This window comes from Bombina bombina, chromosome 4 (assembly GCF_027579735.1).
Source record: "Bombina bombina isolate aBomBom1 chromosome 4, aBomBom1.pri, whole genome shotgun sequence".
Lineage (NCBI taxonomy): Eukaryota > Metazoa > Chordata > Amphibia > Anura > Bombinatoridae > Bombina > Bombina bombina.
Genome location: NC_069502.1, coordinates 961,791,141 through 961,818,468, shown reverse-complemented (window position 1 = coordinate 961,818,468; position 27,328 = coordinate 961,791,141). Strand labels below are relative to the sequence as shown.

The 27,328-nt window shown below is 35.4% G+C and overlaps 1 protein-coding gene across 1 annotated transcript in view; it reads left to right on the top strand.

The window, feature by feature from the left end:
• SYNDIG1 (synapse differentiation inducing 1) overlaps nucleotides 1–27,328 on the top strand; it is a 661,334-nt gene that overhangs the window by 362,374 nt on the left and 271,632 nt on the right. The window contains exon 2 of the mRNA XM_053711979.1: nucleotides 14,172–14,733. Within this exon, the coding sequence (XP_053567954.1) occupies nucleotides 14,254–14,733 (480 nt within the window). The 5' untranslated portion in view covers nucleotides 14,172–14,253. The remainder of the gene's footprint in view (nucleotides 1–14,171; nucleotides 14,734–27,328) is intronic.

Here is a 27,328-nt window from a genome sequence, read left to right as displayed (position 1 = left end):
CACTCATCAGAACTTGTAAGTGCCATTTGTTACATTGTGTATTATACTTTGAAAGTATTTATATGTGGAATTAGTTTTAAAGATAAACATTGATGCTGACATTGGGACACACAGTGTAATATTTTAGACAAGGATTTTAAAATTCAAATTGATGTTTTATTCAATATAATCTTAAAATGATAGCTCAAAAGGATAGCCCACCATGAATCAGATACAGCAGAAATTAAAATCACCTCTTTACTGTCATGCTATTTTCTGTGTATTTCTTCCTTCTCTTGAATTTATTTTTCAGTAAGAAATGTCATCTTATATGCCAGCCCATTTTATACACATGTGAAGGGGTGTTTTTGAAAAAATAGATTGCAATCAAGGAGGGGTTAGACAGGTGCAGAGAGAAACCTGGCCAAGCTCTTAAAGGGACAGGAACCCCCAAAATATTCTTTCGTGATTTGGATAGAACATAACATTTTAAACAACTTTCCAATATACTTTTATTGTCAAATTTGATTCATTCTCTTGTTATCCTTTGCCGAAGGAACAGCATTGCACTACTGGCAGCTAGCTGAACACATCTATCTAGCCAATCACAAGAGACAAATGTGTGCAGGCACCAATTAGCAGCTAGCTCCCACTAGTGCAACTTAAATGTTTTACTTGCCTATCCCTTTAAAATATCCATAGATTGCAAATAAATACATATGATACTCTGATTACATTATTCCTGCTCAGAATAATAATACATTTACAATATATACATATAGTAGTATAAATAAACACAGAGATATGACAGACAACATTATTTAGAACAAAAAAAGGAACTTCTGGACATGTAAATATGTTTGCAAAAGATTTCTTACATAACACACACACTCATATATATATATATATGTGTGTGTGTATATATACATACTAAAATATGTATGTCCAATCTTAAAAAGAATTCTAATAATTAATTCTCCATTTTGCACCAAATATGTGCACCAAATATGTGCATTTTGCACCAAATATCAGCCAATAGGATTGAGCTTGCATTCTATTGGCTGTTCCAATCAGCCAATAGAATGCGAGCTCAATCCTATTGGCTGATTGCATCAGTCAATAGGATTTTTCCTACCTTAATTCCGATTGGCTGATAGAATCCTATCAGCCAATCGGAATTCAAGGGACGCCATCTTGGATGACGTCATTTAAAGTAACCTTCATTCTTCATTTGGTTGTCGTTGGAAGAGGATGCTCCACGTCAGCTGGCTTGAAGGTGGACCCGCTCCCCTCCGGATAGATGAAGATAGAAGATGCCACCTGGATGAAGACTTCTGCCTGTCTGGATGTCCTCTTCTGACCGGATCGGAAGAAGACTTCTGCCCCTCTGGAGGACCACTTCTGCCCGATTGGGTGAAGACGTCTCAAGGTAGGGTGGTCTTCAAGGGGTTAGTGTTAGGTTTTATTAAGGGGGGATTGGGTGGGTTTTAGAGTAGGGTTGGGTGTGTGGGTGGTGGGTTTCAATGTTGGGGGGGTATTGTATTTTTTTTACAGGTAAAAGAGCTGATTACTTTGGGGCAATGCCCCGCAAAAGGCCCTGTAGTGTTAGGTGTAATTGTAACTTAGGTTAGAATTTATTTTAAATTTGTATTTACTTCAACTAGGTAGTTATTAAATAGTTAATAACTATTTAATAACTATTGTACCTAGTTAAAATAAATGCAAAGTTGCCTGTAAAATAAAAATAAACCCTGAGCTAGCTACAATGTAACTATTAGTTATATTGTAGCTAGCTTAGGGTTTATTTTATAGGTAAGTATTTAGTTTTTAATAGGACTAATTTATTTAATTGTAGTTATTTTATTTAGATGTATTTAAATTATATTTAAGTTGGGGGGGTTAGGGTTCGGGTTAGACTTAGGTTTAGGGGTTAATAACTTTATTATAGTGGCGGCGACATTGGCGGCGGCAGATTAGGGGTTAATACATTTAATATAGTTGCGGCGACATTGGGGGGGCAGATTAGGGGTTAATAACTATAATGTAGGTGTCAGCGATGTTGGGGGCAGCAGATTAGGGGTTCATAAGTATAATGTAGGTGGCGGCGGTGTCCGGAGCGGAAGATTAGGGGTTAATAATATTATGCAGGTGGCGACGATGTCGGGGGCTGCAGATTAGGGGTTAATAAGTGTAAGATTAGGGGTGTTTAGACTCGGGTTCATGTTAGGGTGTTAGGTGTAGACATAACTTGTATTTCCCCATAGGAATCAATGGGGCTGCGTTAGGAGCTGAACGCTGCTTTTTTGCAGGTGTTAGGTTTTTTTTCAGCCGATTCTGCCCCATTGTTTCCTATGTGGAAATCGTGCATGAGCACGTTTTGCCAGCTCACCGCTACCGTAAGCAGCGCTGGTATTGAGGTGAGATGTGGAGCTAAATTTTGCTCTTCTCTCACTTTTTAGAGGCTAACGCCGGGTTGAAAAAAAACCTGTAATACCAGCGTTGTTTGTAGGTGAGCGGTGAGCTGAAACTGAGCGTTAGCCCCGCACGGCTTTACCGACAAAACTTGTAATATTGGTGATGGTTTTTGATCAATGAAAAAGAGACAAAGTAAAAGTTTTTTATATCTTCTGGGTTTGAGTAAAGTCAAATGATGATGACAGGCATCAACCAATCAAAGTCTAGCATATTATACACTGTGAACTTGTAAAAGCAAAGTCAAAATGATACCTTCATTATTTAGAGCGTGCAATTTTAAACAACTTTACAATTTACTTTTATTATCAATTTTACTTAGTTCTCTGCATTTTCTGTTAAATAGTAAGCTTAGTTGAGCTCAGGAGTGTGCACATGTCCTCAGCCATTGTTTGCAACAATGTTTATAGCAATGTTTTACATAGTTGCAAGCTTTGCTGCCATAGGGGCATGTTTATCAAGCTCCATATGGAGCATGATGACCCTAGAGGTTATGAAGCAGTGGTCTAAAGACTGCTGCTCCATAACTTGTCCGCCAGCTCTGAGGCCGCGGACAGAAATCAACCCGAACGAATACGATCGGGTTGATTGACACTCCCTGCTAGCGGCCGATTGGCCGCAAATCGAGTTTATTCTAAATTAGGCTTTTTTATTTTGGGCTGGGTTTTTTTTTTAAGGGTATTAGAATAGGAATAATTTTTATAGTTTTAGATAATTTCGTTTGTTATTTATTGTAATGTTAGGTTTTAGTGTAAGACAGCTTAGGTTTTATTTCACAGGTAAGTTTGTATTTATTTTAACTAGGTAGTTATTAAATAGTCAATAACTATTTACTAACTAGTCTACCTAGTTAAAATAAATATAAACTTACCTGTGAAATAAAAATAAAACCTAAGCTAGCTACAATATAACTATTAGTGATATTGTAGCTAGCTTAGGTTTTATTTCACAGGTAAGTTTATATTTAGTTTTAAATAGGTATTATTTAGTTAATAATTGTAATTTTAATTTAGCTCTATTTTAATTATGTTAAAGTAAGGGGGTGTTAGGGTTAGGGTTACGTTAGGTTTAGGGTTAGGTTTAGGGGTTAATAGTTTAATATAGTTTTTTGGAGGATTACGGTAATAAATCATCACATTTCTCCTTATTGTTGTGTTTGTCCAAAAATGATAAATGATCAGCCCTTAAATAAAGAAAAATAAACAAAGAGAGAAAACATCTTATTTGTTTCTATGCTTTTCTACAAATGGGAACTGCTTTAAAAAAGTTAAAATTTACTCTATTAAAAAGTAATTCAGCAATATCTTTGTTAGTTGATTGATTCCAGTGTCTGCCAATAAATATGTAAATTCATTTTTGTTCTTGGCCAGGCCTGAGTGCATTAAAAACAAACAAACAAAGCCTTTTTTGTGCTGCTGGCTTGTAGAAGTAGCACTAGCTAAAATTTAAATATTTTTAAGTTTCAGATGATGGGGTAGATTTTTATCATTACACAAGCAGTTCACCAGCAGTGCAATGCCACCCCCTGCAGATTTGGGGCCGCTAGCAGGGGGTGTCAATCAGCCCAATCGTACAGGATCAGGCGGATTGAAGACCGCACCCTCAGAGGCAGCGGACAAGTTATGGAGCAGCAGTCTTTATACCGTTGCTTCATTAGCAAACAAATCTCAAAGTACTCCAAAGTTTAGTGTTGCTACAATACAACCTTCTGGAGCTACATTGTGTTTGAATATTATAAGTGCTATTTTTCAGCACCTGTGTATATGGAGGGTGCAAATGCCATAAAGGACCTCACACCTAGGTCCTAAGTACAAACAGTCCAAAAACGATAATGGCAGCGCCAGAAAATATCCAGTTCTTCAAGTTGATTCAAAACATCTCCATCGGAGTAAAAGACAATGTTTCGGGCATTAACCCTTAATCATGTTGCAACATGATTAATCGCTAATGCCTGAAACGTTATTGCCTTTTTGCCTGATGGAGATGTTTTGAGTCAACTTGAAGAATTGGATATTTTCCGGTGTGCTGGCATTGTCGTTTTGGACTGAATTGTGTTTCCCTATGCATGCTTTTAGGATTCATACAGTTTTTTATGGGCTCCATATTCCACAATCCTAGCTGACTCCTCCTTGGTGACTTTAGCTTAAATTAGAAAGGGTAGGGGTATAAAGTAAACCAGTCAGATAATGGGTGATCTGAACTTTGGCAATAGCTCACCTATAGATCACTACTCAGCAAGAGTCAATCTGAAGCAGGGGATCATTAGATTTGGATTCTGTTAATACAGATGTAAAGAGTAGGCACAGCAATAAATCATTTTGAGTTTTCTAGTTAAGAGTGATGAGTTCTGGTAATTACGAGGTTAATACTAATAGACGGTTGAGTTGTAAGTTTAATGCTATGTTGAGTCTAGAAGTTTTAGGAATTGCTTTGGTAGGGGCTGGCAGTGCATTTTTGTGCTTATTGGGTTTTTAGTGATTGGGGGTTCAGGGGATAACAGGGTTTGTTGTGGGGGTCAACTCTACTTATTAGGGGCTATAACAATAACACTAGGACTCTATATCATAGGTAGCCAGTGTTGTAATGAACTGGGCCAGAAACTCCCTCTACTTACTATAACCAACCATCAGGTGCTGCCACCATTGTTTGAGTGCAGATAACAAGCAGTCACTAAAAAATAACCATTTTGATCTGTTAACAAGAAAGAATGTGAAATACAAAAAATGGAAGCGGCTACTTTTTTTTACAAAATCGTTTGTGTTAGGAAATTATTTATAAATACAAGTTTGCTTATTCATCTCAATGTGGCTATTTGAATAATCACTAGATCTCACAGCATTGACACTAGAGCAGACTTGTTAAAGGAATTGCTGATGTCACAAGTAATACAGAAAACAGAATTGTTGGTACCTTTAAAAGGACATAAGTATATTATTATTATTATTATTATTATTATTATTATTACTACACATTAGTGGGGTGGATATAATCCTTTAAAATGTCTATGTCACCATTAAAATGTCTATGGAGATTTTTATTGATAAGTCACTTAATATCAACCCCTTCAAAGGGGTTAAACATCTAGTTAAAAACAACAACAGAGCAGCAATGTATTACTTGGAGCTAGATGAACACATCTGAGGAGCCAATGATAAGAGAAAATGCATGTAAGCACCAATCACTGACTAGCTCCCAGTAGTGCATTGCTGCTGCTGAGCATATGTACATATGTTTTTCAACAAAGGATACTAAGAGAACATATTAAATCTGATAATGGAAGTTAATGTAAAACTGTCTTAAAAGGACTTGCTCAATCTAAACTATGAAACTTTAATGTTGACTTTCATGTTCCTTTCAGAAGTATGAATTTACCAGTTATTCTGGTTTTAGTTAAATTATACAGAATTTGTAAAGATATATATATATATTTTTAATAGCCATAACATCATCTTTATCAATTGCTCTTATGTGACCTCATTTCCTTGTTTTTTTCAAAGAAATATTTGGCCACTTTGTTATCTTAAAATAATATATTTGAAGCCCAGTAATAGTGTAACACTTTCCTGCAGAGAAAAACACAACCATCATTATTTAGATTTTGCAGTGCTAATAATGAGATTACTTCCATTATTGGGGTTTAGTGCTTAAATTCACAGTTGGATGTGTTGAACCTATAATAAAAAGCTAATTTGCAGATTAGCAATATTTTCTCAGCATTGCCGAGGTTCCATTTTTAACAGTGATTACTTGTGATATCTTTAATAATTTTTTTAAAATTGTTCTCTGTCTGAATCACAAAATACAATGTTTGGGTTTCATATCCCTTTAACACACTGAACAAAAGTGTCCAGAGTTCAAGTGTTTAAATACTCAAATAGCTCCACTTTTGTGAACCGGTCTTCTGAAATCGTAAAAAAAGAAAAGGGTCGCCACATGGCATTAATCTGCAACATTACAAAGGGGATTGACATTGGTTTTAAGTTACTTCCTTGGACCATTGTGTTGGTTGCTGTGAAGACCAACTGGCATATAAATTGCACCAAATGTGATGACCGTTTGCACTACCTAGTATTATTTGTTGCAGATTCTTTTTGACTATTTTCTTAAAGGGGCGTGAAACCCAAAATCTTTCATGATTAAGATAGAGCACTGGTTTTCAAACCTGTCCTCAAGTCTCCCTAACAGGCCAGATTTTCAGGATTACCTTGGTTGAGAGCAGGTTAATAATCATGTTTACTAATCACCATATTATTTCACTTGTGCTCTAGTTCAGATATCATCAAAATCTGTTAGGGAGGTCTGAGGACAGGTTTGAATACCAATTAGATAGAGAATAGAATTATAAGCAATTGTACTTCTATTATCAAATTTACTTCATTCTCATGGTATCTTTTTTGAAGGAGCAGCAATGCAGTACTAGACACATTAGGTGAGCCAATGTCAAGAGGCATATATGTGCTAGGCACCAATCAGCAGCTAGCTCCCAGTAGTGCATTGGCACTCCACAGCCTACCTAGGTATACTTTTTTTTTTTTAAATGGTATGCTCTGTCTGAATCATGAAAGAAATATTTGGGTTTCATGTCCTTTTAATCAACCTAAGAAACAACTTGCCAATGTTTAACCTTAAAATAAATCTTATTTTTTAGAAGCAAAAATATTTAATTCATTGTTTAAAGCTTATATGAACTATGCAAAATGTTGCAGCTTTAAAGAGACATGAAACCCAAAATTGTTCTTTCATGATTTAGGTAGAATATACAACTTTAAACAACTTTCCAGTTTACTTCTATTATCAAATTTGCTTAATTCTCTTGGTATGCTTTGTTGAAAGAACAACAATGCACTGCTGGTTTCTAACTGAACACATGGGCGAGCCAATGACAATCAGTAAATATATGCAGCCGCCAATCAGCAGCTAGAACCTAGGTTATTTGCTGCTCCTTGGGTTTCCTAGATAAACCTTTCAGCAAAGGATAACAAGAGATGGAAGCAAATTAAATAACAGAAGTAAATTGGAAAGTTGTTTAAAATTGTATGCTCTAAATTATGAAAGAACATTTTTGAGTTTCATGTCCCTTTAACTGGCAAGTTAGATAAGTGGAATAAGTGGATATTTCATGAAAGCACTGAATTTACACAAGAATTAAACAAAAATCTTATAATATTCTTGGCAGAATTTCCTGTAATGTGCTGAAATAACTTGCATAGATAAAGCTTATGAAAGCAGTATTGGAAGGTCGGGGTGTAAAAGGTAATTATTATTTTATTGAATGGTAAGTATGTAAATGCATTAAAGGATTTGTGGATGAAAAAAATAAAACACCATATACTTTCGATATAAGTTTATAACACAATAATATTGATACCATTATCTTTATTATAAGAATTGCTGTAAAACTAATATTTAAAGAATAGGAAGCTCGTATTGCGTAGATGAGTTTTTAAAAATAGGAAGCTCTTATTGCGTAGATGAGTTTATTCTGCCTTGATTATTATATTATTATTATACTTTATTTATGAAGCGCCAACATATTCTGCAGCGCTGTCCATGGATACAATTAATTTAAATAAAACAATGATATAAAACTTGTAAGAGATAAGATAAAATTTACAAACACATACAGGAGGAATTCAGGGTCCTATTCCCGTGGGAACTTACAATCCAGAAGAGTAGGAGGTTGAGAAACAGGAAATGAGGACTGAAAGATTGAGAACGTTAGATGAGGGAAATGTTGTTAGGTAAGTGAAATTAATTTATTATTGAGTTGGGTGGTAGGCTTCTCTGAACAGAAAAGTCTTCAGGGATCATTTAAAGAAAGAAAGATTAGAGCAAAGTCTGACATCACGAGGGAGAGTGTTCCAGAGGGTAGGTGCGGCACGACAGAAGACCTACAGTCTAGCATGAGAAGAGGTGATAGTCGAGGATGCAAGGAGCAGGTTATTGTTGGATCTTAGTGGGCGGGCTGGAGTATACTTGTTTATTAGAGAGGATAGGTAGAGGGGAGCGGTGTTGGTGAGAGCTTTGTATGTAAGGGTGAGAATTTTGAATTTAATTCTGCTGTGAATGGGGAGCCAATGAAGGGACTCACAAAGAAGTTCAGCAAATACAGAGCAACGGGAAAGGTGGATTAGCCTGGCAGAGGCATTTAGGATGGATTGAAGGGGGGATAGGCGGGAAAGAGGAAGGCCAGTAAGTAGGTTATTGCAGTAGTCAAGTCGGGAAATAACAAGGGAGTCGATTATTTGCTTTGGGGTGTTAGCGCTCAGAAAAGGGTGAATCTTTGAAATATTGCGTAGATGGTTGTGGCAGGATGATTTACATTAACAATTACAGCACTGGCAGCCAGGACTAGCTCTATATTGGACCAGGGTGGACCATTCAACCCAGACAACACTTCAGAGGGGGTGTATATAGGGAAAGTATATTCTAGCTAATAGTGTTTTGTTTTTTTTAGGATAAATTACTCAATGTGGGGTCCATCAGCTAAGGTATCAACATTATCTTGTGTGAAATTTCAATATATTAAACCTTAATCTTTGAGTCTGCGGTCTATGGTTGACATCACACTGTAGTTGATGGATAATTAAAGGGACACTCAAGTCAAAATAAACTTTTATAATTCAGAAAGAGCATACAGTTTTAAGACACTTTACAATTTACTTCCATTATCAAATTTTGCACAATCTTGTTATATATACACTTTCTGGGAAACAAGATCCTACTGAGCATGTGCACGAACTCACAAGGTATATGTATACTTGTCTATCATTGGCAGATGCCTGTCACATAATACAGGGGGGCGGAAAATGGAAGAAAAATATAAATTTGTCAGAAAAAAAAATCTACTGCTTATTTGAAATTCAGAGTAGGTGTGAAATCATTGTCTTTTTATTATCTACTTTTTGAGTATGCAATTCTACTGCATTGAGTGGTCCTTTAAAGGACATCATCTCATTCTTCTACTTTCAAACTGGCTGTGCTGACACCATACACCCCAAAATAGGACATAATAAATGTACATACCGCCTAACATTTCCTGGAGGGTTTTGCGCTGGGAGGGGCATGTTGTAGGCAAAGTTGGGCAGATTCAGGGTGTGCTATGGGTGGTGGTGGGACGGTCACTACAAACCAGGATACTCTTATTGAAAAAATACATTATGATCAATACATAATTGTCTGAAACTTTGAGAGACTATTAATACATTTTTGCACAGGAATGTGTGGGTCTTTGCATTACAAGGAAAGTGTTTTAATTATTTTTCTTTATTGTTTTGGAGGGCATAATTATTTTTTATATTTTACATTTATTTATCATTTGTAAACTTATGCCTAGATTACAAGTGTAAATTCCCCCCGTTTGCTGGAGCACAATAAATAACCAGTCATTTGAAGTGGCTAGTGATTGCTACCTGCAAGCTCAGACCTCCTGGTTAATTTAAAAATAAATAAATAACTGCACTAGGCAGTTTTGGGGGGCTAAAGTTGACAGCTGTGGGGTATTTGAAAAAAAAAAAGTCACTGAAAAATGCCTTTACATTGCAATGAATGTGAACTGTGTGTTCCCTGTAAATATAAATGTATATGCTTATGTATATACATATATTAACACACACACATATATATATATAAAAGCATATACATATATATTTAAGATTGCTGCCCATTGCTGCCCAACTTACCCCTTTTGCTGTGCTTAGGTTCTGTGCCACGTATGACGGCATCAGAACAAGGTTTCCTTTGGAGCCTATGGAAGCACGCTCTCATGAGCGCAATGCTTCTGCGCAATGCAAACACGAGGTCGAGTTCACATGCACCTAACTCGTAATATCAGTATATGCAAAATAAATAATGTAGGCTTTAGAATTTCAAAGTCTTAAATATAAAAAAGATTATAAGAGTTATTAAGCCTGTAACATAATTAATTGACTTACATTATATAATAGGTTCATTTTATGAATTAAAGAGATAGCACATGAATAGTTAAGAAATATTAAAAAAAACAAAAGTGATGATGTCTGCCAACAGTTGTGTATCTGACCAAACAATAACCACAACACGTTACAGAGCCACACCTAAGGTTGCCACTTCGGCCATGTTTTCCTGCACACTTATGAGTTATGCATGCTGCAAAGTAAGCAGGGCGGAGCATGTATTGTGCCTCTGGACATTACATGAATAGTGCTAATGAGCAGCACAATGCATGTTCCTCCCTACAAACCCTGCACCATGTGTATCTCATAAGTGTCCAGGAAAACATGGCCGAGGTGGCAACCCTGGCCTCACCCCTTCCACAGGCGTCAGGTTAATTTTACTTTTGTTTCCTGCTCCTAAAAAAAAGATTATTTTGTACCTTACAAAAATAAAGTCAATATGAATTTCCCAGTTATTTAGATTTTAGTTAAATTACACTTTATAGTCTTTATATTTTTGAGAATGTGGATAAACAATTATTCCCTTACATGATTTTATATTTAGGTAAATATTATTCTATGCATTTTATATCTTATATTACTGTTTGGTGGTTCTGATTTTTAAACATAAATAAAATTGGGCATCATTTTAATTGATATAACCCTATACAACCAACAAATTTCTTTATATCTGGCTACTAATTTGTTCAGTGGGTTATTATATATTGAATACAATGGTATAAGTTACTAAAGATTTTATTTCAGCAGGAGCATAAATCCATAAAAGAGTAATAGTATTTTCTTTCCAGCTCAGTGAATGTGTAATAATGTGTTGAGATTACCATTTCATAACAACAACCTTCCTTTTTTAGGCAACTCATCTATGTTATTGCTGGATTTGTCCACTACTGTTTTCATCTGTTTTAGCCTAGCAGGACATTATAAAGCAAAAATGTCACATTTTAATTTAATTTATAACAATGCTAGAAACATTGTTGCAAACATTGCTACCATAGAGTAATAAAGACAAGTGAACATTTCTGGGTTCCTATAAATCTACCTAGGCTTACTCTTCAACAATGGCTACCAATACAACAGGGCTAGAGGGGTTAATTGGGCAGTTGTTTGTTAACAGAAAGCTTGTGGTCTGAGACGGGGGGGGGGCGTACCAGCCTGTCACGTGCCCAACCCCTTGATGTGAAATAGAAATAGAAGTCAATTAAGGTGCATTAGTGGAAAGTACCTAACAAACAATAAGCATCAATAGGAACTAAACAATTCCATTTGTTTCTGTTTTTAAATTTAAACCGCTTTGCTTTAATATTTTTTGTAAACAGAACCACATATTTAAATGCTGATGAAAATATTTTCCTTTTAAATGTATGGCAATTTAGAAAAGTTTATTTTAGTATTATATCTATAGATTTAAAATTAAATTAAATGTCACTCACTTAGTTACTCTTCCATTTACTAATAGTCATTAAAGGGACAGTAAATGCAAAAAAAAAATGTAATACATTTAAATCATTGCATTACAACTGTAATAGGCAAGGTTAGAACATTTTTAAATATCAAAAGCTTTATCTCTATTTTCTCCTTACTAGTTTCCTGCCTTTGGGTGTGAGGCTTTTTTTCAGGTGGGCCATATAGATATTAAAGGACCATTAAACTTGGCTTTTCAACAACTCATTAAATGTTTTATTATTGCAAGTGAAACATTATTGCAATATACATTCATTATTTATTTTGCCACCTTTTGCTGTAAAATAAATCTAAAAAATGTGCTTGTTTTACTTTCTCCCAGGGAAGTTTTGGGTTAAAACTTTTAGGCAATTTATGCAAGCTTTTCTTTATATCACCCTCTCCCTAAGATTCTCCACAATTACAAGTTTGTAAAAGGTGGATTATCAGTTTTGCATCAACAATCATGTTAGGAGAAGCATTCTTTGCAATATTAACTAAGTTAAATCAGTGCTAAACCACCTTAAGGGAGGAGATAAGGGCAGGCTTCTACTGTCTTTCTTAACTGCACAAACATATCTGAATATTAGAAAAAATCAAGTGGAAAGACACTTGCAATGTGTGTACTAACTAGCACTCACAACACTTAGGATGTATCTAGGAGGTGAGCAAAAATACTTTGCCCAAAAGAAGGAGGGTAAAACTTAACTTTTATTAGCTATGAGTAAAATCAACAAATTAAAACCACAAAGTGACACATGGTGCAACATTGCAAAATATCATAACTGTATAATAAACCCTATATTTAGTTTGGCTAATGTTTTTCTACAGTTGGAAGGAATACCCATGTGTCTCCCAGTGACCTATGGTAGTGCCATCTTTTATTTTTCTTTGCATATCTGAATATTTGTTTGTGATTGGTTAGCAAGGATTCTTTTGTTCTGGGGGACAGGGAAATTAGTAAACAGAATAAACATAAAACATTTGACAAAATAAAGCTGCTGTTTCATTGCAAAGTTATTCTTAGATATGAAGGTATAAAATCATGTAGTTTACAATGTGTGTTTAGTGGTCCTTTAAAGGGATACTAAACCCAAATTTTTTCTTTCATAATTCAGATAGAGCCTGCAATTTTAAGCAACTTTCTAAATTACTCCAACTATCAATTTGTCTTTGTTCTCTTGTTATCTTTATTTAAAAAGCAGGAATGTAAAGCTTAGGAGCCAGACCCTTTTAGGTTCAGCACCCTGGATAGTGCTTGCTTATTGGTGGCTACATTTAGCAAGCATAACAAAAATGGGCCAAGCTCTTTACATTCCTGCTTTTTAAATAAAGATAGCAAGAGAATGAAGAAAAATTGATAACAGAAGTAAAATAGAAAGTTGCTTAAAATTGCATGCTCTATCTGAATCATTAAAGAAAAAAAATGGGTTTAGTATCCTTTTTAACTACACAAGAGGGCACTTTCTAATTGTAGTCTATGGGGCTGTGCGAGAGAGTGTGCAGTTTTGTTTTAAAAAAGCTTTACAGATGGGGACAGTTGCTTAGTAAGGATAAAATGCTGCAGTATGGGAACACAAAGAGAGGCCAAGCTTGGATTTTGTTAAAAAATAAATCTAATATTGCCTGCTACAACTAGATTGCAGTGCAATGCTTGAAATGTCTTGCAAACTATTTTTATATTTACTGTCCCTATTTGTTTTCATGATTCCTATAGATACATGTTTGAAATAAACTTGAATACTAAATGACAGCAATATTTGCACAATGTATAGCCTTGTTGAAAGCATTGTTTTAAAAAAAAATAATAATAATAATTATGCTATATAGTGATCTAGACAAGAGCATGCTCCTGAGTCTACCTATGTATATTTTTTAAACAAATTATACAAAAAGAACAAAGTTAATTTGATAAATAAAACTAAATTGGAAAGATTTTTTAAATTGTATCCTCTATCTGAATTACCAAGAAAAACAATTTGGATTTCATGCCCTTTAAACCTGTTTTATTATTATTAATAAAGAAACAGTTCTGCCTTTTAAAATGCAAGAAATGTTCAGATGATTTTGTATGCATATTTATGAAACTGTATACATACTGGAAAATAAAAAAGTGGAAAGGTTAAATAAATAAAAAAAATATTAGTATTATGATGTGATTATACATCTTTGTATGTCTTTGACCGATCTTTTTAAAAAGGAAAAGAGTAAAAATGCAGAATTTGTTTTTCCAATATCTGGCACAATGTCTACATTATGATGATTCATCTGATTACTTATTTTTATTTGTTGCTGGCTGACATTTTTCTCTTTTTTTCTTACATCGTTTATTTTTACTGCTTTCAGGAAAATAAAAGCCATTAGGCAAATGTGACCTGCATCTCCTACATTCAACTGGAGCCACAGAAGCAAGAAATAAATACTCAATATGGATGGTTTAATTGAACAGAGCAGTGTGCTTATGCATAATAAAATCACAGAGGGTGGGAAAAAAAATGGCTTAATCAACACAAGAAATTTAATGGCAGAGAATAAAGATGGTATGGTATCTGTTTACCCTACTCCTCAATACCAGAGTCACATTGTTGGAAATATCACAGCTCAGACTAGTATGGACAACATTAAAAATGACCCAGTTCAACAGCTGTTGGATCCAAACATGCTTCAACACACTGTGGAATCTCACTATCGTCCTAACATCATTCTGTATTCCGAGAATGTCTTGCGCTCCTGGGGTGAGAATGTCAGTACTGAGTGTTGTGAAACTACATTTATCGAAGATAGGTCGCCAACCAAAGACAGTCTAGACTACCCTGATAGCAAGTTCATTGACCTTTCTGCTGAAGATATCAAAATTCATACTCTTTCATATGATGTGGAAGAAGAAGATGACTTTCAGGAATTAGAGGTCAGCACAATTGTATATTACACTTAACTATTATGAGAGTGGAAGAGATATCTTTAAATGAAATGGATGTTAAAATGGATGTTAAAATATATTTTTTCTTGTTGCAGTTGAAATTAGATTTTTAAACTAAATAATATTTTCATTAGATTCTCCTACCCCAATTTTTTTTTTTAAAAAAGGTTAATTTGCTTGCCGTGTTCTTAATAATATTTTTTATTAAGGACTTTGTAGGAATGATTAAATTGCAACATCTATATAATTTCAGATGACACAAGGTAAGGTAAGGTGATTTAAAAAAAATAATGGAAGAATGGGCTGGTAAATGAAAAGTGAAAATTTAATACTGGTAAATATAAGGTTCTAAATTTTGGAAGTAAAACTTTTCAGGCAACCCATTATTCAAATCGGTCTAGATTAAGCAAACTAGAGGATGAAAAGGATTTGGGCTTACTTGAAGAAAAATAACAATAAACAAATGAGTGCACAATGGCCTAGGTCAATTGTGCTAAGCGCAACGTGCTCCTGCGAGCTCGCAGAAGCATTAACCAGCCACTTGTAATGTCTGGTTATTTAATGTGTGCCCGTAAATGGGCACATTTTTGCCTTTACGTGTACACGTTAAAATAGCGCTCCACTTGTAATCTAGCCCAATGTAAGGCAGTGACTTCTAAGGCAAATAAGATTCTAGTATGTGTTAAAAGAGGTATTAACCCTTTAAGGACACAGCTTTCAGTTTGCTCAATTGTTTTATGACGGAAAAATTCCGTCATATGTCCTTAAGAGGTTAATGGGAGGAAAGTAAGCATAATTCTGTCACTGTATAAATCCTTGGTAAGATCTCACCTTGAGTATGGAATACAGTTCTGGGGACCAATTTCCAAAAAGGACATTTCAGAATTAGAAAAAGTTCAAAGAAGGGCCACAAAACTAATAAGGGGAATGGAGAATTTACACTAAGGGGAAAGGTTATCCAAACTGGGTCTGTTTTCTGTAGAAAAAAGCCTCATGAGAGGTGATATAATTACTTTATATAAATATATGTAAGGCCCATATACAGAACTGGCAGAAGCTCTGTTTATCCCAAGACAATTGTTTGTGACAAAATGTCACAATTTAAGGCTAGAGGAAAGTAGATTTAATCTCTAGCTGCATACATTTTTTTTCAGTGTAAGAGCAAACAAATTGTAGAACTCATAGCCTAAGAAGGTAGAGAATACCAATACATTAGATACATCAGATACATTTAAAAATGGATATATTTCTGACTTAAAACAGAATTCAGAGATATGATTGCTTGTGTCAGCTTTTTAATTGTATTAATTGTAGCTCAATGGGAGCTTCCTTATTGTAAATCACATAGGATCTGTATAGGTTGAACTTGATGGACTTCTGTCTTCTTTCACCCTCATCTACATTTGCAGCTTTTTCAGCTATGTGGAGCAGGTTTGCATAAGCGAGACTGCTGCCACATGTATTTAAGAAGCAGAAACTGCTTCTTTTGCTTCTTCGCCACCTCAGAGCTGGCGCGATCAATCACTTGCTCATTTGGAGGGATTGACATTTCCTGCTCTAGTGCTATTGGTTGCGCTGGAGCAAGGGGTGACATTTCAAAATAATGTGCAATATTAAAATTCACAGCGTGATGAAACATCACAAGTGATGATTTCAGGTGGACAGGTTTGCTAACTGCGAACCTGACCACCTGCAGGGGTACTAAATCTATCTTTAGTGGAAAAATGGCAATCTTTTATTTGTTAGAGCATGTCATTTTAACACACCACCATACAACACTATGTTTTCAACCTTGCTGTACAACTCCCACTGCTGATTAGATCAGTAGCTATATCTGTTTGGGGTCAGTAGTGCTTTGATGCTCCTAAGCTCTACTTTAACTATGTTTTTAATAACTTTTCAGGTGCTAAATATATAGCATTACATGATTGCTAGTGTTAAAAATGCATGCTCTTACAAATTAGAGATTGACATTTTTCCACTATAATGTCCTTTGAAACAACTTTAAAGGGACAGTAATTACTTCTGTTATCTTTCTATAGAATAACTTATCAGCCAATTCTAAAAAAAATTCAAACAAATCGACATCTTATTTACTGCAGTTGTGTTTATAAAGTGAAATGCTACCCATACCTTCCCTTATTTAGATGAGTCAATCTGGGTTTGTGTCTGCAGATGACAAGGCTACCCGTTTTTTCAAACAAATTAACATCTTTTTTTCCTGCAGGTGTTTTTCAACAGCCAAACTTAACCCACAATTTTTTTCATTTGTGGGAGCCAATCTGTGATTCCATATGCCAACGAAGCTAGCCACAGTCATTATGCTGGTATAAAGTGCATTGTCATGCTGTCTCTATCTGTAAAAGCCCATTAGGAAAATATGTGTAGTAGGGTTAGCCTTGAGAAGATTGCAGGGTACTTTTTTAGTTCTGAACATTAGAAAAGCCACAATTTAAGGTATAAATTATATGAAAAGGGGCAAAATGAATAATTAAAGTATAATGCAAAGTTGTTTCACTATTCATAACTAAACTGTTTCTAATACAATTTCAAGGTGTTAACAGTTCCATTTACTTGACCTTTTTTCTTCCGATATATATACCAGAGAAAATAAACCATGTGCAGAGGGATGCAAAATAATTTATTTAAAGGGGAAAGCTTCCCCTTTCTATAAATCTTATATTTTTAAATAAATAACAGACTTTTTTCAAAACAGTAAAAAAAAATAACTATTTGTTTTCAAAACCTAGTGAATACAAATTATTTGCTGTGGTGCATGTTTGGTTGTTCCACTTATAGAAAAGTCAAAATTAAACTTTAATGATTCAGGTAAAGGGATCCATGTACTAAGCAGTGGATGCTGATTTGGAGCCCTTGCAGTGCAGGCTGCTTCATGTAAACCTGCTTACCGCAAGATGCAATGCTGCTTTGCAAAATCTCCATGACCTGACAGGTTGCAAAGATAAATTCCCCTAAACTAATTTGTTCAGCGTGATTGACAGGCCCTGCTCTTGTGTTACAAATACTTGTGCAACAGGCAGCGGATGTACAGTGTTAGCTGCTCATCCACAGCAAAGACAGGCAGACAGGTTCTCAAGTCAGGAACCTTGTCTATGCACCCAATAGTACATGGAGTTCTTTGCATGCAATTTTAACAGATTTACTTATTTTACTTAATAACTTCTTTATTTCAAATCTACTCTTGGTGTCCTTTGATGAAAAGTATACCAGGATAGACTCAGAAGCAACAATGTGCTACTGGTAACTAGCTCGTGATTGCTGGCTGCACACATATGTTACTTGTTATTGGCTTACCAGATGCATACATAAAGGTCCCACTAGTGCATTGATTTTCTGGAAATAACTTAAAATATGTGGTGTTGTATGAGGGGTGAAAAAAAATCACTATTTTTTACTAATCCAGAAGGAGAAGTTACAAGTCCACCCAATATTAAAGAAAGGTAAAAAAAAGGCAAATTTCATGAGTGTTCTGATGCCCAATTGATACAATTTCTCCTAACAACTATTATCCAGAATGTGTTTTCTCAATGAGCTACCCTTGTCAAATGTTGCCTTGGTCGCACAATTCCTGATCAAATTATAGAGAAATCACTGATACACACACACATATACATATGCACATGCTTAATTTATGCTGTGATTATTTTAATGTCATTATCCATTTGTATGCATCACTTAATCACATTTTCTTTTCTTTTTTTTTTCTTCTGGTTGTTGCAGTTTCTAGTATGCTTAACATTTTAAGTGAATTATATTTGTGTAATATTATTTAAATGCTCAGAAACAGCATAAAAATGTAATACATTTCAAATACGGAATTCGTCATCAATTATAGATATAAAGGTAAACTCCTTTAAAAAATCATAAAGATAGATGAAACAGAAGGTATAAATAAATACTGTTTCAGCAAAATTAGCTCACCATTGGTTCATAGATTTAACCTAATTCCCTTGAGAATTTGCAGTGTGTACATAATGCTCTCTTCTCATTCAATTTTAATGTGCTCGATTTTGCTGCATTTTCCCCCACAAAATAAATACAGCATATCCACTTTAACTCAGTACTCTGTGGAATGAATAATAACTATTACAGAACATCACATGATGTTTGCATTTGTTAATGTCTGATGTGATCAGATCAAATAGCAGAATATGTATAATGTAGATGTGTTAGAAACTGGAATGAAATCGAAACAGGGCTCAAAATTTCCACACGCCCATTTGCCATTGGCAAGTGGAAATTTAACGGTGGAGAGTAAAAGAGTGTCCGAAGTCTGATGGCATCTTGTAAGTAGCAAAGTTAGCACATTGTATTTGCAAAATGTGCACTACTATTGCAGCACTGACAAACACACATTTTGGGCTATGTGCTAAAAATATTATCTTAAGGGATATTAAAGGGACAGTCTAGTCCAAAATAAACTTTCATGATTCAGAAAGAAAATGTAATTTTAAAATTTTTTCCAATTTTCTTTTATCACACATTTTGCTTTGTTCTTTTGGTGTTCTTAGTTGAAAGCTAAACCTAGGAGTTTCATATGCTAATTTATAAGCCCTTGAAGATCGCCTCTTCTCTCAGGGCATTTTGACAGTTTTTCACCACTAGAGGATGTTAGTTCATGTGTGTCATATAGATAACACTGTGCTCCCGCATGTGGAGTTTAGGTGAGCCAGCTCTAATTGGCTAAAATTGATGTCTGTCAAAAGAACTGAAATAAGTGGGCAGTTTGCAGAGGCTTAGATACAAGGTAATCACAGAGGTAAAAAGTGTATTTATATAACTTTGTGGATTGAGGAAAACTAGGGAATGGGTAATAAAGGGATTATTTATCTTTTTAAACAATACAAAATTCTGGTGTAGACTGTCCCTTTAAATATCCATCAAGGGCAAGGATATGTTATTCCTCTAAGGCTATAAGGACCCCATTAGTACTTAGACTGTTATTTCTGAGAGGGTTAACGGGGGCAGAGAAAGAGAGAATGGAGAGGAAAAGTAAAAGTGGAGAAGGAGATGTAGTTGAGAGAGTGGAGAAAAAAAGAGTGTAGAGATTTGAGAGAAGGAAAAGAAAGAGGGTAAAAAGAAGATATGCGCTGAGAGAGAAGGGAGGGATTAAAAAAAGAGAGACTGAAGATAGAAGGGAGTGGAGAAGAGAGAGGTGACAATTATTAAAAAAAAAAAAAAAATCTTCAGGTCTGCTATGACTTTCCAGCCTTCCATGACTGTCAGCACTCTCTGCATTCTCTCAGTTCAACAACTTTATTTTTCTATCCCAAGAACCTAGTTGATGTTGCTAACTATTATTCACTTAATTTTGTTAATATATTACTGTTTGTAGGATTATTTATTTTGTTATGGTATAAAACAATTCTAAAAATGACTGCACAATAAAGTGCTTCACAATGGCTAAACATATGCAAAGAGGGGGTATGGTGTAGTGGATATGGTGTGGGTGGTATCAGAAGTGGTGAGTAACATTTTGGCCTGACTAGTAGCTTAGGACTTGAAATAGAAACCTGATAGAAACCTTTACATCCAATATATAAGGTATCAGACAAAAAAAAATCCTCCAGTTGTTTATGTATTTGTAACATCTTATGGTTTTTGTCACCATACTAACGGCCAGATTACACAGTGTTTTTCGTTATGAGCTGTGCAGTCTAACGAGCAGTTTTCTCTCACTGCTCACTTACCTGCAGCGCTGGTATTATGGGTTTTTACAAACCCTGCGTTAAAAGGCAAGAAGTGAGCGTTGAGCAAAATTTTGCTCCTTACCGCACTCCAATACCAGAGCTGCTTAAGTCAGCCGTGAGCTGGTCGTACGTGCTCGTGCACGATTTCCCCGTAGGATTCAACAGGGAGAGCCGGCTGAGAAAAAGTCTAACACCTGCAAAAAAGCAACGTAAAACTTAGTAACGCAGCCCCATTGATTCCTATGGGGAAATAAAATGTATGTCTACACCTAACACCCTAAAATGAACCTCAAGTCTAAACACCCCTAATCTTACAGTTATGCATTATATTTATTAAACCCTAATCTGCCGCTCCGGACACCGCCACCACCTACATTATACTTATGAACCCCTAATCTGCTGCCCCCAACATCGCCGACACCTACACTATATTTATTAACCCCTAATCTTGCGGCCCCCAATGTCGCCGCACCCTACCTACACTTATTAACCCCTAATCTGCTGCCCCCAACGTCGCCGCCACTATAATAAACATATTAACCCCTAAACCACCGCACTCTTGCCTCGCAAACATTAGTTAAATATTATTAACCCCTAATTTGCCATCCCTAACATTGCGCCACCTACCTACATTTATTAACCCCTAATCTGCCGCCACTATACTAAATGTATTAACCCCTAAACCTAAGTCTAACCCTAACACCCCCTAATTTAAATATAATATAATAAATCTAAATAAAAATTTATATTATTACCTAAATAATTCCTATTTAAAAACTAAATACTTACCTATAAAATAAACCCTACACTAGCTACAATATAACTAATAGTTACATTGTATATAGTTTAGGGTTTATTTTTATTTTACAGGCAAGTTTGTATTTCTTTTAACTAGGTAGATAGTTAATTAAATAGTTATAACTATTTAATAACTACCTAGCTAAAATAAATACAAAAGTACCTGTAAAATAAAACATAACCTAAGTTACAATAACACCGAACACTACACTATCATTAAATACATTAACAACAATTAAATAAATTAAATTAAATTAGCTAAATTACAAAAATAAACAAACACTAAATTATAGAAAATAAAAAACAAATTACAGATCTTTAAACTAATTACACCTAATCTAATAGCCCTATCAAAATAAAAAAAGCCCCCCCAAAAAATAAAAAACCCTAGCCTAAACTACCGTAAAACTACAGTAAAACCCACCACCCACACAACCATCCCACCAAATAAAATACTATCTATAAAAACCTAAACTCCCCATTGCCCTGAAAAGGGCATTTGGATGGGCACTGCACTTAAAAGGGCAGTTGGCTCTTTTTTGTGGCCCAAACTCTAATCTAAAAAATAAAACCCACCCAATACACCCTTTAAAAAACCTAACACTAACCCCCTGAAGATCGACTTACAGTTCTGAAGACCGGACATCCATCCTCAAGGAAGCGGCAAAAGTCTTCATCCAACCAGGCCCGAAGTCTTCAACGAAACCGGGAGAAGCCTTCATCCAAGCCGGGCGAAGTGGTCCTCCAGACAGGCAGAAGTCTTCATCCAGACTGCATCTTCTATCTTCATTCATCCGATGCGGAATGGCTCCATCTTCAAGACATCCGACGCAGAGCATCCTCTTCAAACAAAGTCTTCTCACTGAATGACCGTTCCTTTAAGTGACATCATCCAAGATGGCGTCCCTTAGATTCTGATTGGCTGATAGAATTCTATCAGCCAATCGGAATTACGGTAGAAAAAATCCTATTGGCTGATGCAATCAGCCAATTGGATTGAGCTTGCATTCTATTGGCTGTTCCAATCAGCCAATAGAATGCGAGCTCAATCCTATTGGCTGATTGGATCAGCCAATAGGATTGAACTTTAATTCTATTGGCTGATTGCATCAGCCAATAGGATTTTTTCTACCTTAATTCGGATTTGTGCTGAATTTATCAGCTAATCGGAATCTAAGGGACGCCATCTTGGATGACGTCACTTAAAGGAACCGCCATTCAGTAAGAAGCCCGTCGTTTGAAGAGGATGCTCCGAGCCGGATGTCTTGAAGATGGAGCCGCTCCGCGTCGGATGGATGAAGAAGAAGATGCCGACTGGATGAAGACTTCTGCCCTTCTGGAGGACCACTTCTCCCGCTTGGATGAAGGACTTTCTCCCGGGCTTCGTGAGGACTCGCCTGGTTGGATGAAGACTTCTGCCGCTTCCTTGAGGATGGATGTGTGGGTCTTCAGAAACAGTTAAGTCGATTCTTCAGGGGGTTGGTGTTAGGTTTTTTTAAGGGTTTATTAGTGGGTTTTATTTTTTAGATTAGGTTTGGGCCGCAAAAGAGCTAAATGCCCTTTTAAGGGCAATGCCCATCCCAAATGCCCTTTTCAGGGCAATGGGGAGCTTAGGTTTTTTTAGATAGTATTTTATTTGGGGGGTTGGTGTGTGGGTGGTGTGTTTTACTGTTGGGGGGGTTGTTTGTATTTTTTTTTTACAGTAAAATAGCTGATTACTTTGGGGCAATGCCCCGCAAAAGGCCCTTTTTAAGGGCTATTGATAGTTAGTTTAGGCTAGGGATTTTTTTTTATTTTGGGGGGGTTTTTTTTGATAGGCTATTAGATTAGGTGTAATTAGTTTAAATATCTTGTAATTTGTTTATTATTTTCTGTAATTTAGTGTGTTTTTTTCTTTTTGTACTTTAGCTAATTTAATTTATTTTAGTTAATTGTTATTTAAATTTAGTTAATTTTTTAATTTTAGTGTAGTGTAGGTGGTTATAGTAACTTAGGTTAGGTTTTATTTTACAGTACTTTTGTATTTATTTTAGCTAGTAGTTATTAAATAGTTAATAACTATTCTACCTAGTTAAAATAAAATGCAAACTTGCCTGTAAAATAAAAATAAACCCTAAGAATAGATGACAATGTAAACTCTTAGTTATATTGTAGCTAGCTTAGGGTTTATTTTATAGGTAAGTTTAGTTTTAAATAGGAATTATTTAGGTAATAATATTCATTTTTATTTAGATTTATTTAAATTATATTTAAGTTAGGGGGTGTTAGGGTTAGACTTAGGTTAGGGGTTAATACATTTAATATAGTGGCAGCGACGTTGGGGGGCGGCAGATTAGGGGTCAATAAATGTAGATAGGTGGCGCCGATGTTAGAGACGGCAGATTAGGGGTTAATAATATTTAAATGTTTGCGAGGCGGCAGTGTGGCGATATAGGGGTTAATATGTTTATTATAGTTGCAGCAATGTCCGGAGCGGCAGATTAGGGGTTAATAATTTTATTTTAGTATTTGCGATGTGGGAGGGCCTCGGTTTAGGGGTTAATAGGTAGTTTATGGGTGTTAGTGTACTTTTTAGCACTTAAGTTATGAGTTTTATGTTACGGCATTGTACCCTAAAACTCTTAACTACTGACATTTAAATGCGTTAGGACTCTTGACGGTGGCTGTAGGGTGTACCGCTCACTTTTTGGCCTCTCCAGGATAGACTCATAATACCGGCGCTATCGAAAGTCCCATAGAAAAAGACCTTTGCAAAGTGTACGTAAGTCGTTTTGCGGTAAGGCCAAAAAAGTGTGCGGGTGAGCCCCTAAACCTTCAAGGCTCGTAATACCAGCGGGCATAAAAAAAAGCAGCGTTAGGACCTGTTAATGCTGCTTTTTATACCCCTAACGCACAACTTGTAATCTAGCCATTAGTATTTATATAAATATTTAAAATATATATTTCTCGATGGTCCTATGCCACACTTCAAAATATTCTTTCTAAACTATTCTGCCCACAATTTTTAACTTCTACACTATGCTTTACCATACTGTTATCCTTCATAATCCATAACCCCTAACGAAAGTCTCATAGGTAGTTGCTGTTCCATGGTCCTGTGACAAGCTGTGTTGCTGTCCATGGTCCTGGGACAAACTATATGTGCTTGCCCATGGTAGTGAAACATCTACTTGCCCCTACAATATACACATTGAAAAAATGAAAATACAGTGCAGCACTAGATGACCTAATTAGCATGACCCATAACTTATCAGTCTAGCAGCCCACAACATTCCACTCAATTTCACTGTCATTAGAATTTGGGGATGTTCCAGGAGAACTATGTACTTGAACAAGCAAAACAAAGATGTCACTAGCACACTCATCAAACCATTGGAAAAAAAAAACACACAATTTTGAGATGTCACAGCAAAGTGGGCAAAATTATTAAAAGAAAGTCTAAATAAATGTTTTTGGTTATTTACTGCATAAATGAACATGTTTATGGTGAATTCTGTTTTGAATCTGATTTAGGCTGCATGACATAGAATAGGATTGCGGGGATTGGTGAGATTGTTCTAGTTTTAGTAAATTTTGAAAAGTAGTCCGTATATCTGCTGATGAATAATAAAATATTACTGATTGACTCACTTGTAGTCAAGTAAGGGGGTTCTAATTGTTTTTCAATCATTTACATTCTAACAGCATAAAGGGATATTTGTTGGTGCAAGTAAACAATCAAAAGATTAATTAAATTAATTAAATTTAATTGAAACCTGTTTATTATGAACTATGTGGTGAAAAAGTAGCTTGCAACTGAGGTGCTATTCCAACTATGCGCGTATGCCTAAATATGCCTTTGATAAATATTAAAAAATAAAAATGCAGAATGAAAAAAAAATTACTAATCACAATGCACTATACCGATGACCCAAGAAATGACAAAATAGATTTGAATAAAAACAAAATCTATTTTATGTAATAGAACAATGATGACTCAGCTAGTTGTATATTTTCAAAATAATGTGTTTTGTTCCACTGTTCCCTATAGAATTGTGTTTAAAATCTGATAACCCACTTCCAACTCTTTTTAAAGTCAATGAAAAGGACTTCAATATTGATTTTGATTCAACTGCCAGGAGAAAGTATTTAAACAATTAACAGTTTAAATCCAAAATTGCAATTTAATTTAAGCACAGAATTGTTGAGTTGTAGGAATATTTAGTTGCAGGAATATTTGTACTTTCATTTTCACGAATAGCACTATCTCTTCTAATTTGTTGCAGCAAGTCACCACTGCAAAACAAAGCACATTTGTAAAAAAAAAAAATTTTGCAACACATTACAGTCTAATATACCCTATGCAAGCACAGAAATTACTGTCATTTTAACATAAATTTTGACAGCAGATAAGAACTATAGGCCCACAATGCATTGCTTCCATAGCCCTTTAAAAAAAAAAATCAAAAGAAAAAAAATACCTTTCCACTTAAAGGGATGCTAAACCCATTTTTTTTTTTCTTTCATGATTCAGATAGAGCATGCATTGAGGGACACTCAATCAAAATTAAACTTTTATTATATAGATAGAGCGGCAATTTTAAACAACCTTTCCAATTTACTTCCATTAACAACATGTGAACAGTCTTTTTATATTTACACTTTTTGAGTCACCAGCTTGTACTGAGCATGATGTGCAAGAATAAGCGTGTATGCATTTGTGAATGGCTGATTTGCTGTCACATGGTACATGTATGCATTTGTGATTAGCTGATGGCTATCACATGGTACAGGGGGAGTGGAAAAAGACATACCTTTAAAATTGTTAGAAAAAAAAATCTACTACTCACTTTGAAGTTCAGACTAAGTGCTATTGCCATTGTCTTGTATCTTGCATTTGTTGATTATGCAAATCTACAGTGTTGACTGGTCCGTTAAGCAACTTTCTAATTTACTCCCTATTATCAATTTTTCTTCGTTCTTCGTTCTATTGGTATCTTTATTTAAAAGCAGGAATGTAAAGCTTAGGAGACAAGCCCATTATAGGGTTCAGCACCCTGGATAGTGCTTTCTTATTGTGGCTAAATTTAGCCACCAATAAGCAACGGTAACCCAGGTTTTTAACCAAAAATGGCCCAGCTCCTAAGCTTCTACCTTCCTGCTTTTTAAATAAAGATAGCAAAGAGACAAAGAAAATTTGATAATAAGACCTAAATTAGAAAGTTGCCTTAAAATTGCATGCTTTAGCTTAGGGTTCTTCAAACATTTTTTTCCCCAAGACCCAGTGCCATTTACAAATACCTATTTTTATGCTTGATCTGAACATTTCTGAAGTAAAATAGAACAAGATAACTGCCAATTTTTTCGAAAAGTGACTACAATATATGCATACTTTATTCCTGATTGTTGTCAAACTTGAAAGTGTTGTAAAAATGTAATAACACACACAATCTCATAAAGCACACACAATCTCATACAACACACACTGTCATACAAAACACACCACCACACTCTTATAACACTCACACGCACCACACCACTGTCATACAACACACACCACACACTCTTATAACACTCCACACACCACACCACTGTCATACAACACACACCACACACTCTTATAACACTCACACACACCACACACTGTCATACACCGCCCACCACACACTCTTATAACACTCACACACACCACACACTGTCATACAACACACACCACACACTCTTATAACACTCACACACACCACACACTGTCATACACACGCACACCACACACTCTTATTAAACACTCACATACACCACACAATCTCATACAACACACACTGTCATACAAAACACACCACACACTCTTATAACACTCACACACCCACCACACACCTGTCATATACCCGCACACCACACACTCTTATAACACTCACATACACCACACAATCTCATACAACTCACACTGTCATACAAAACACACCACAGACTCTTATAACACACACACACACCACACATTGTCATACACCGCACACACTCTCATATAACATACACAAAATACACACTCTCATACAATACGCAGCACACACGCTCTCATATAACACACACACCACACA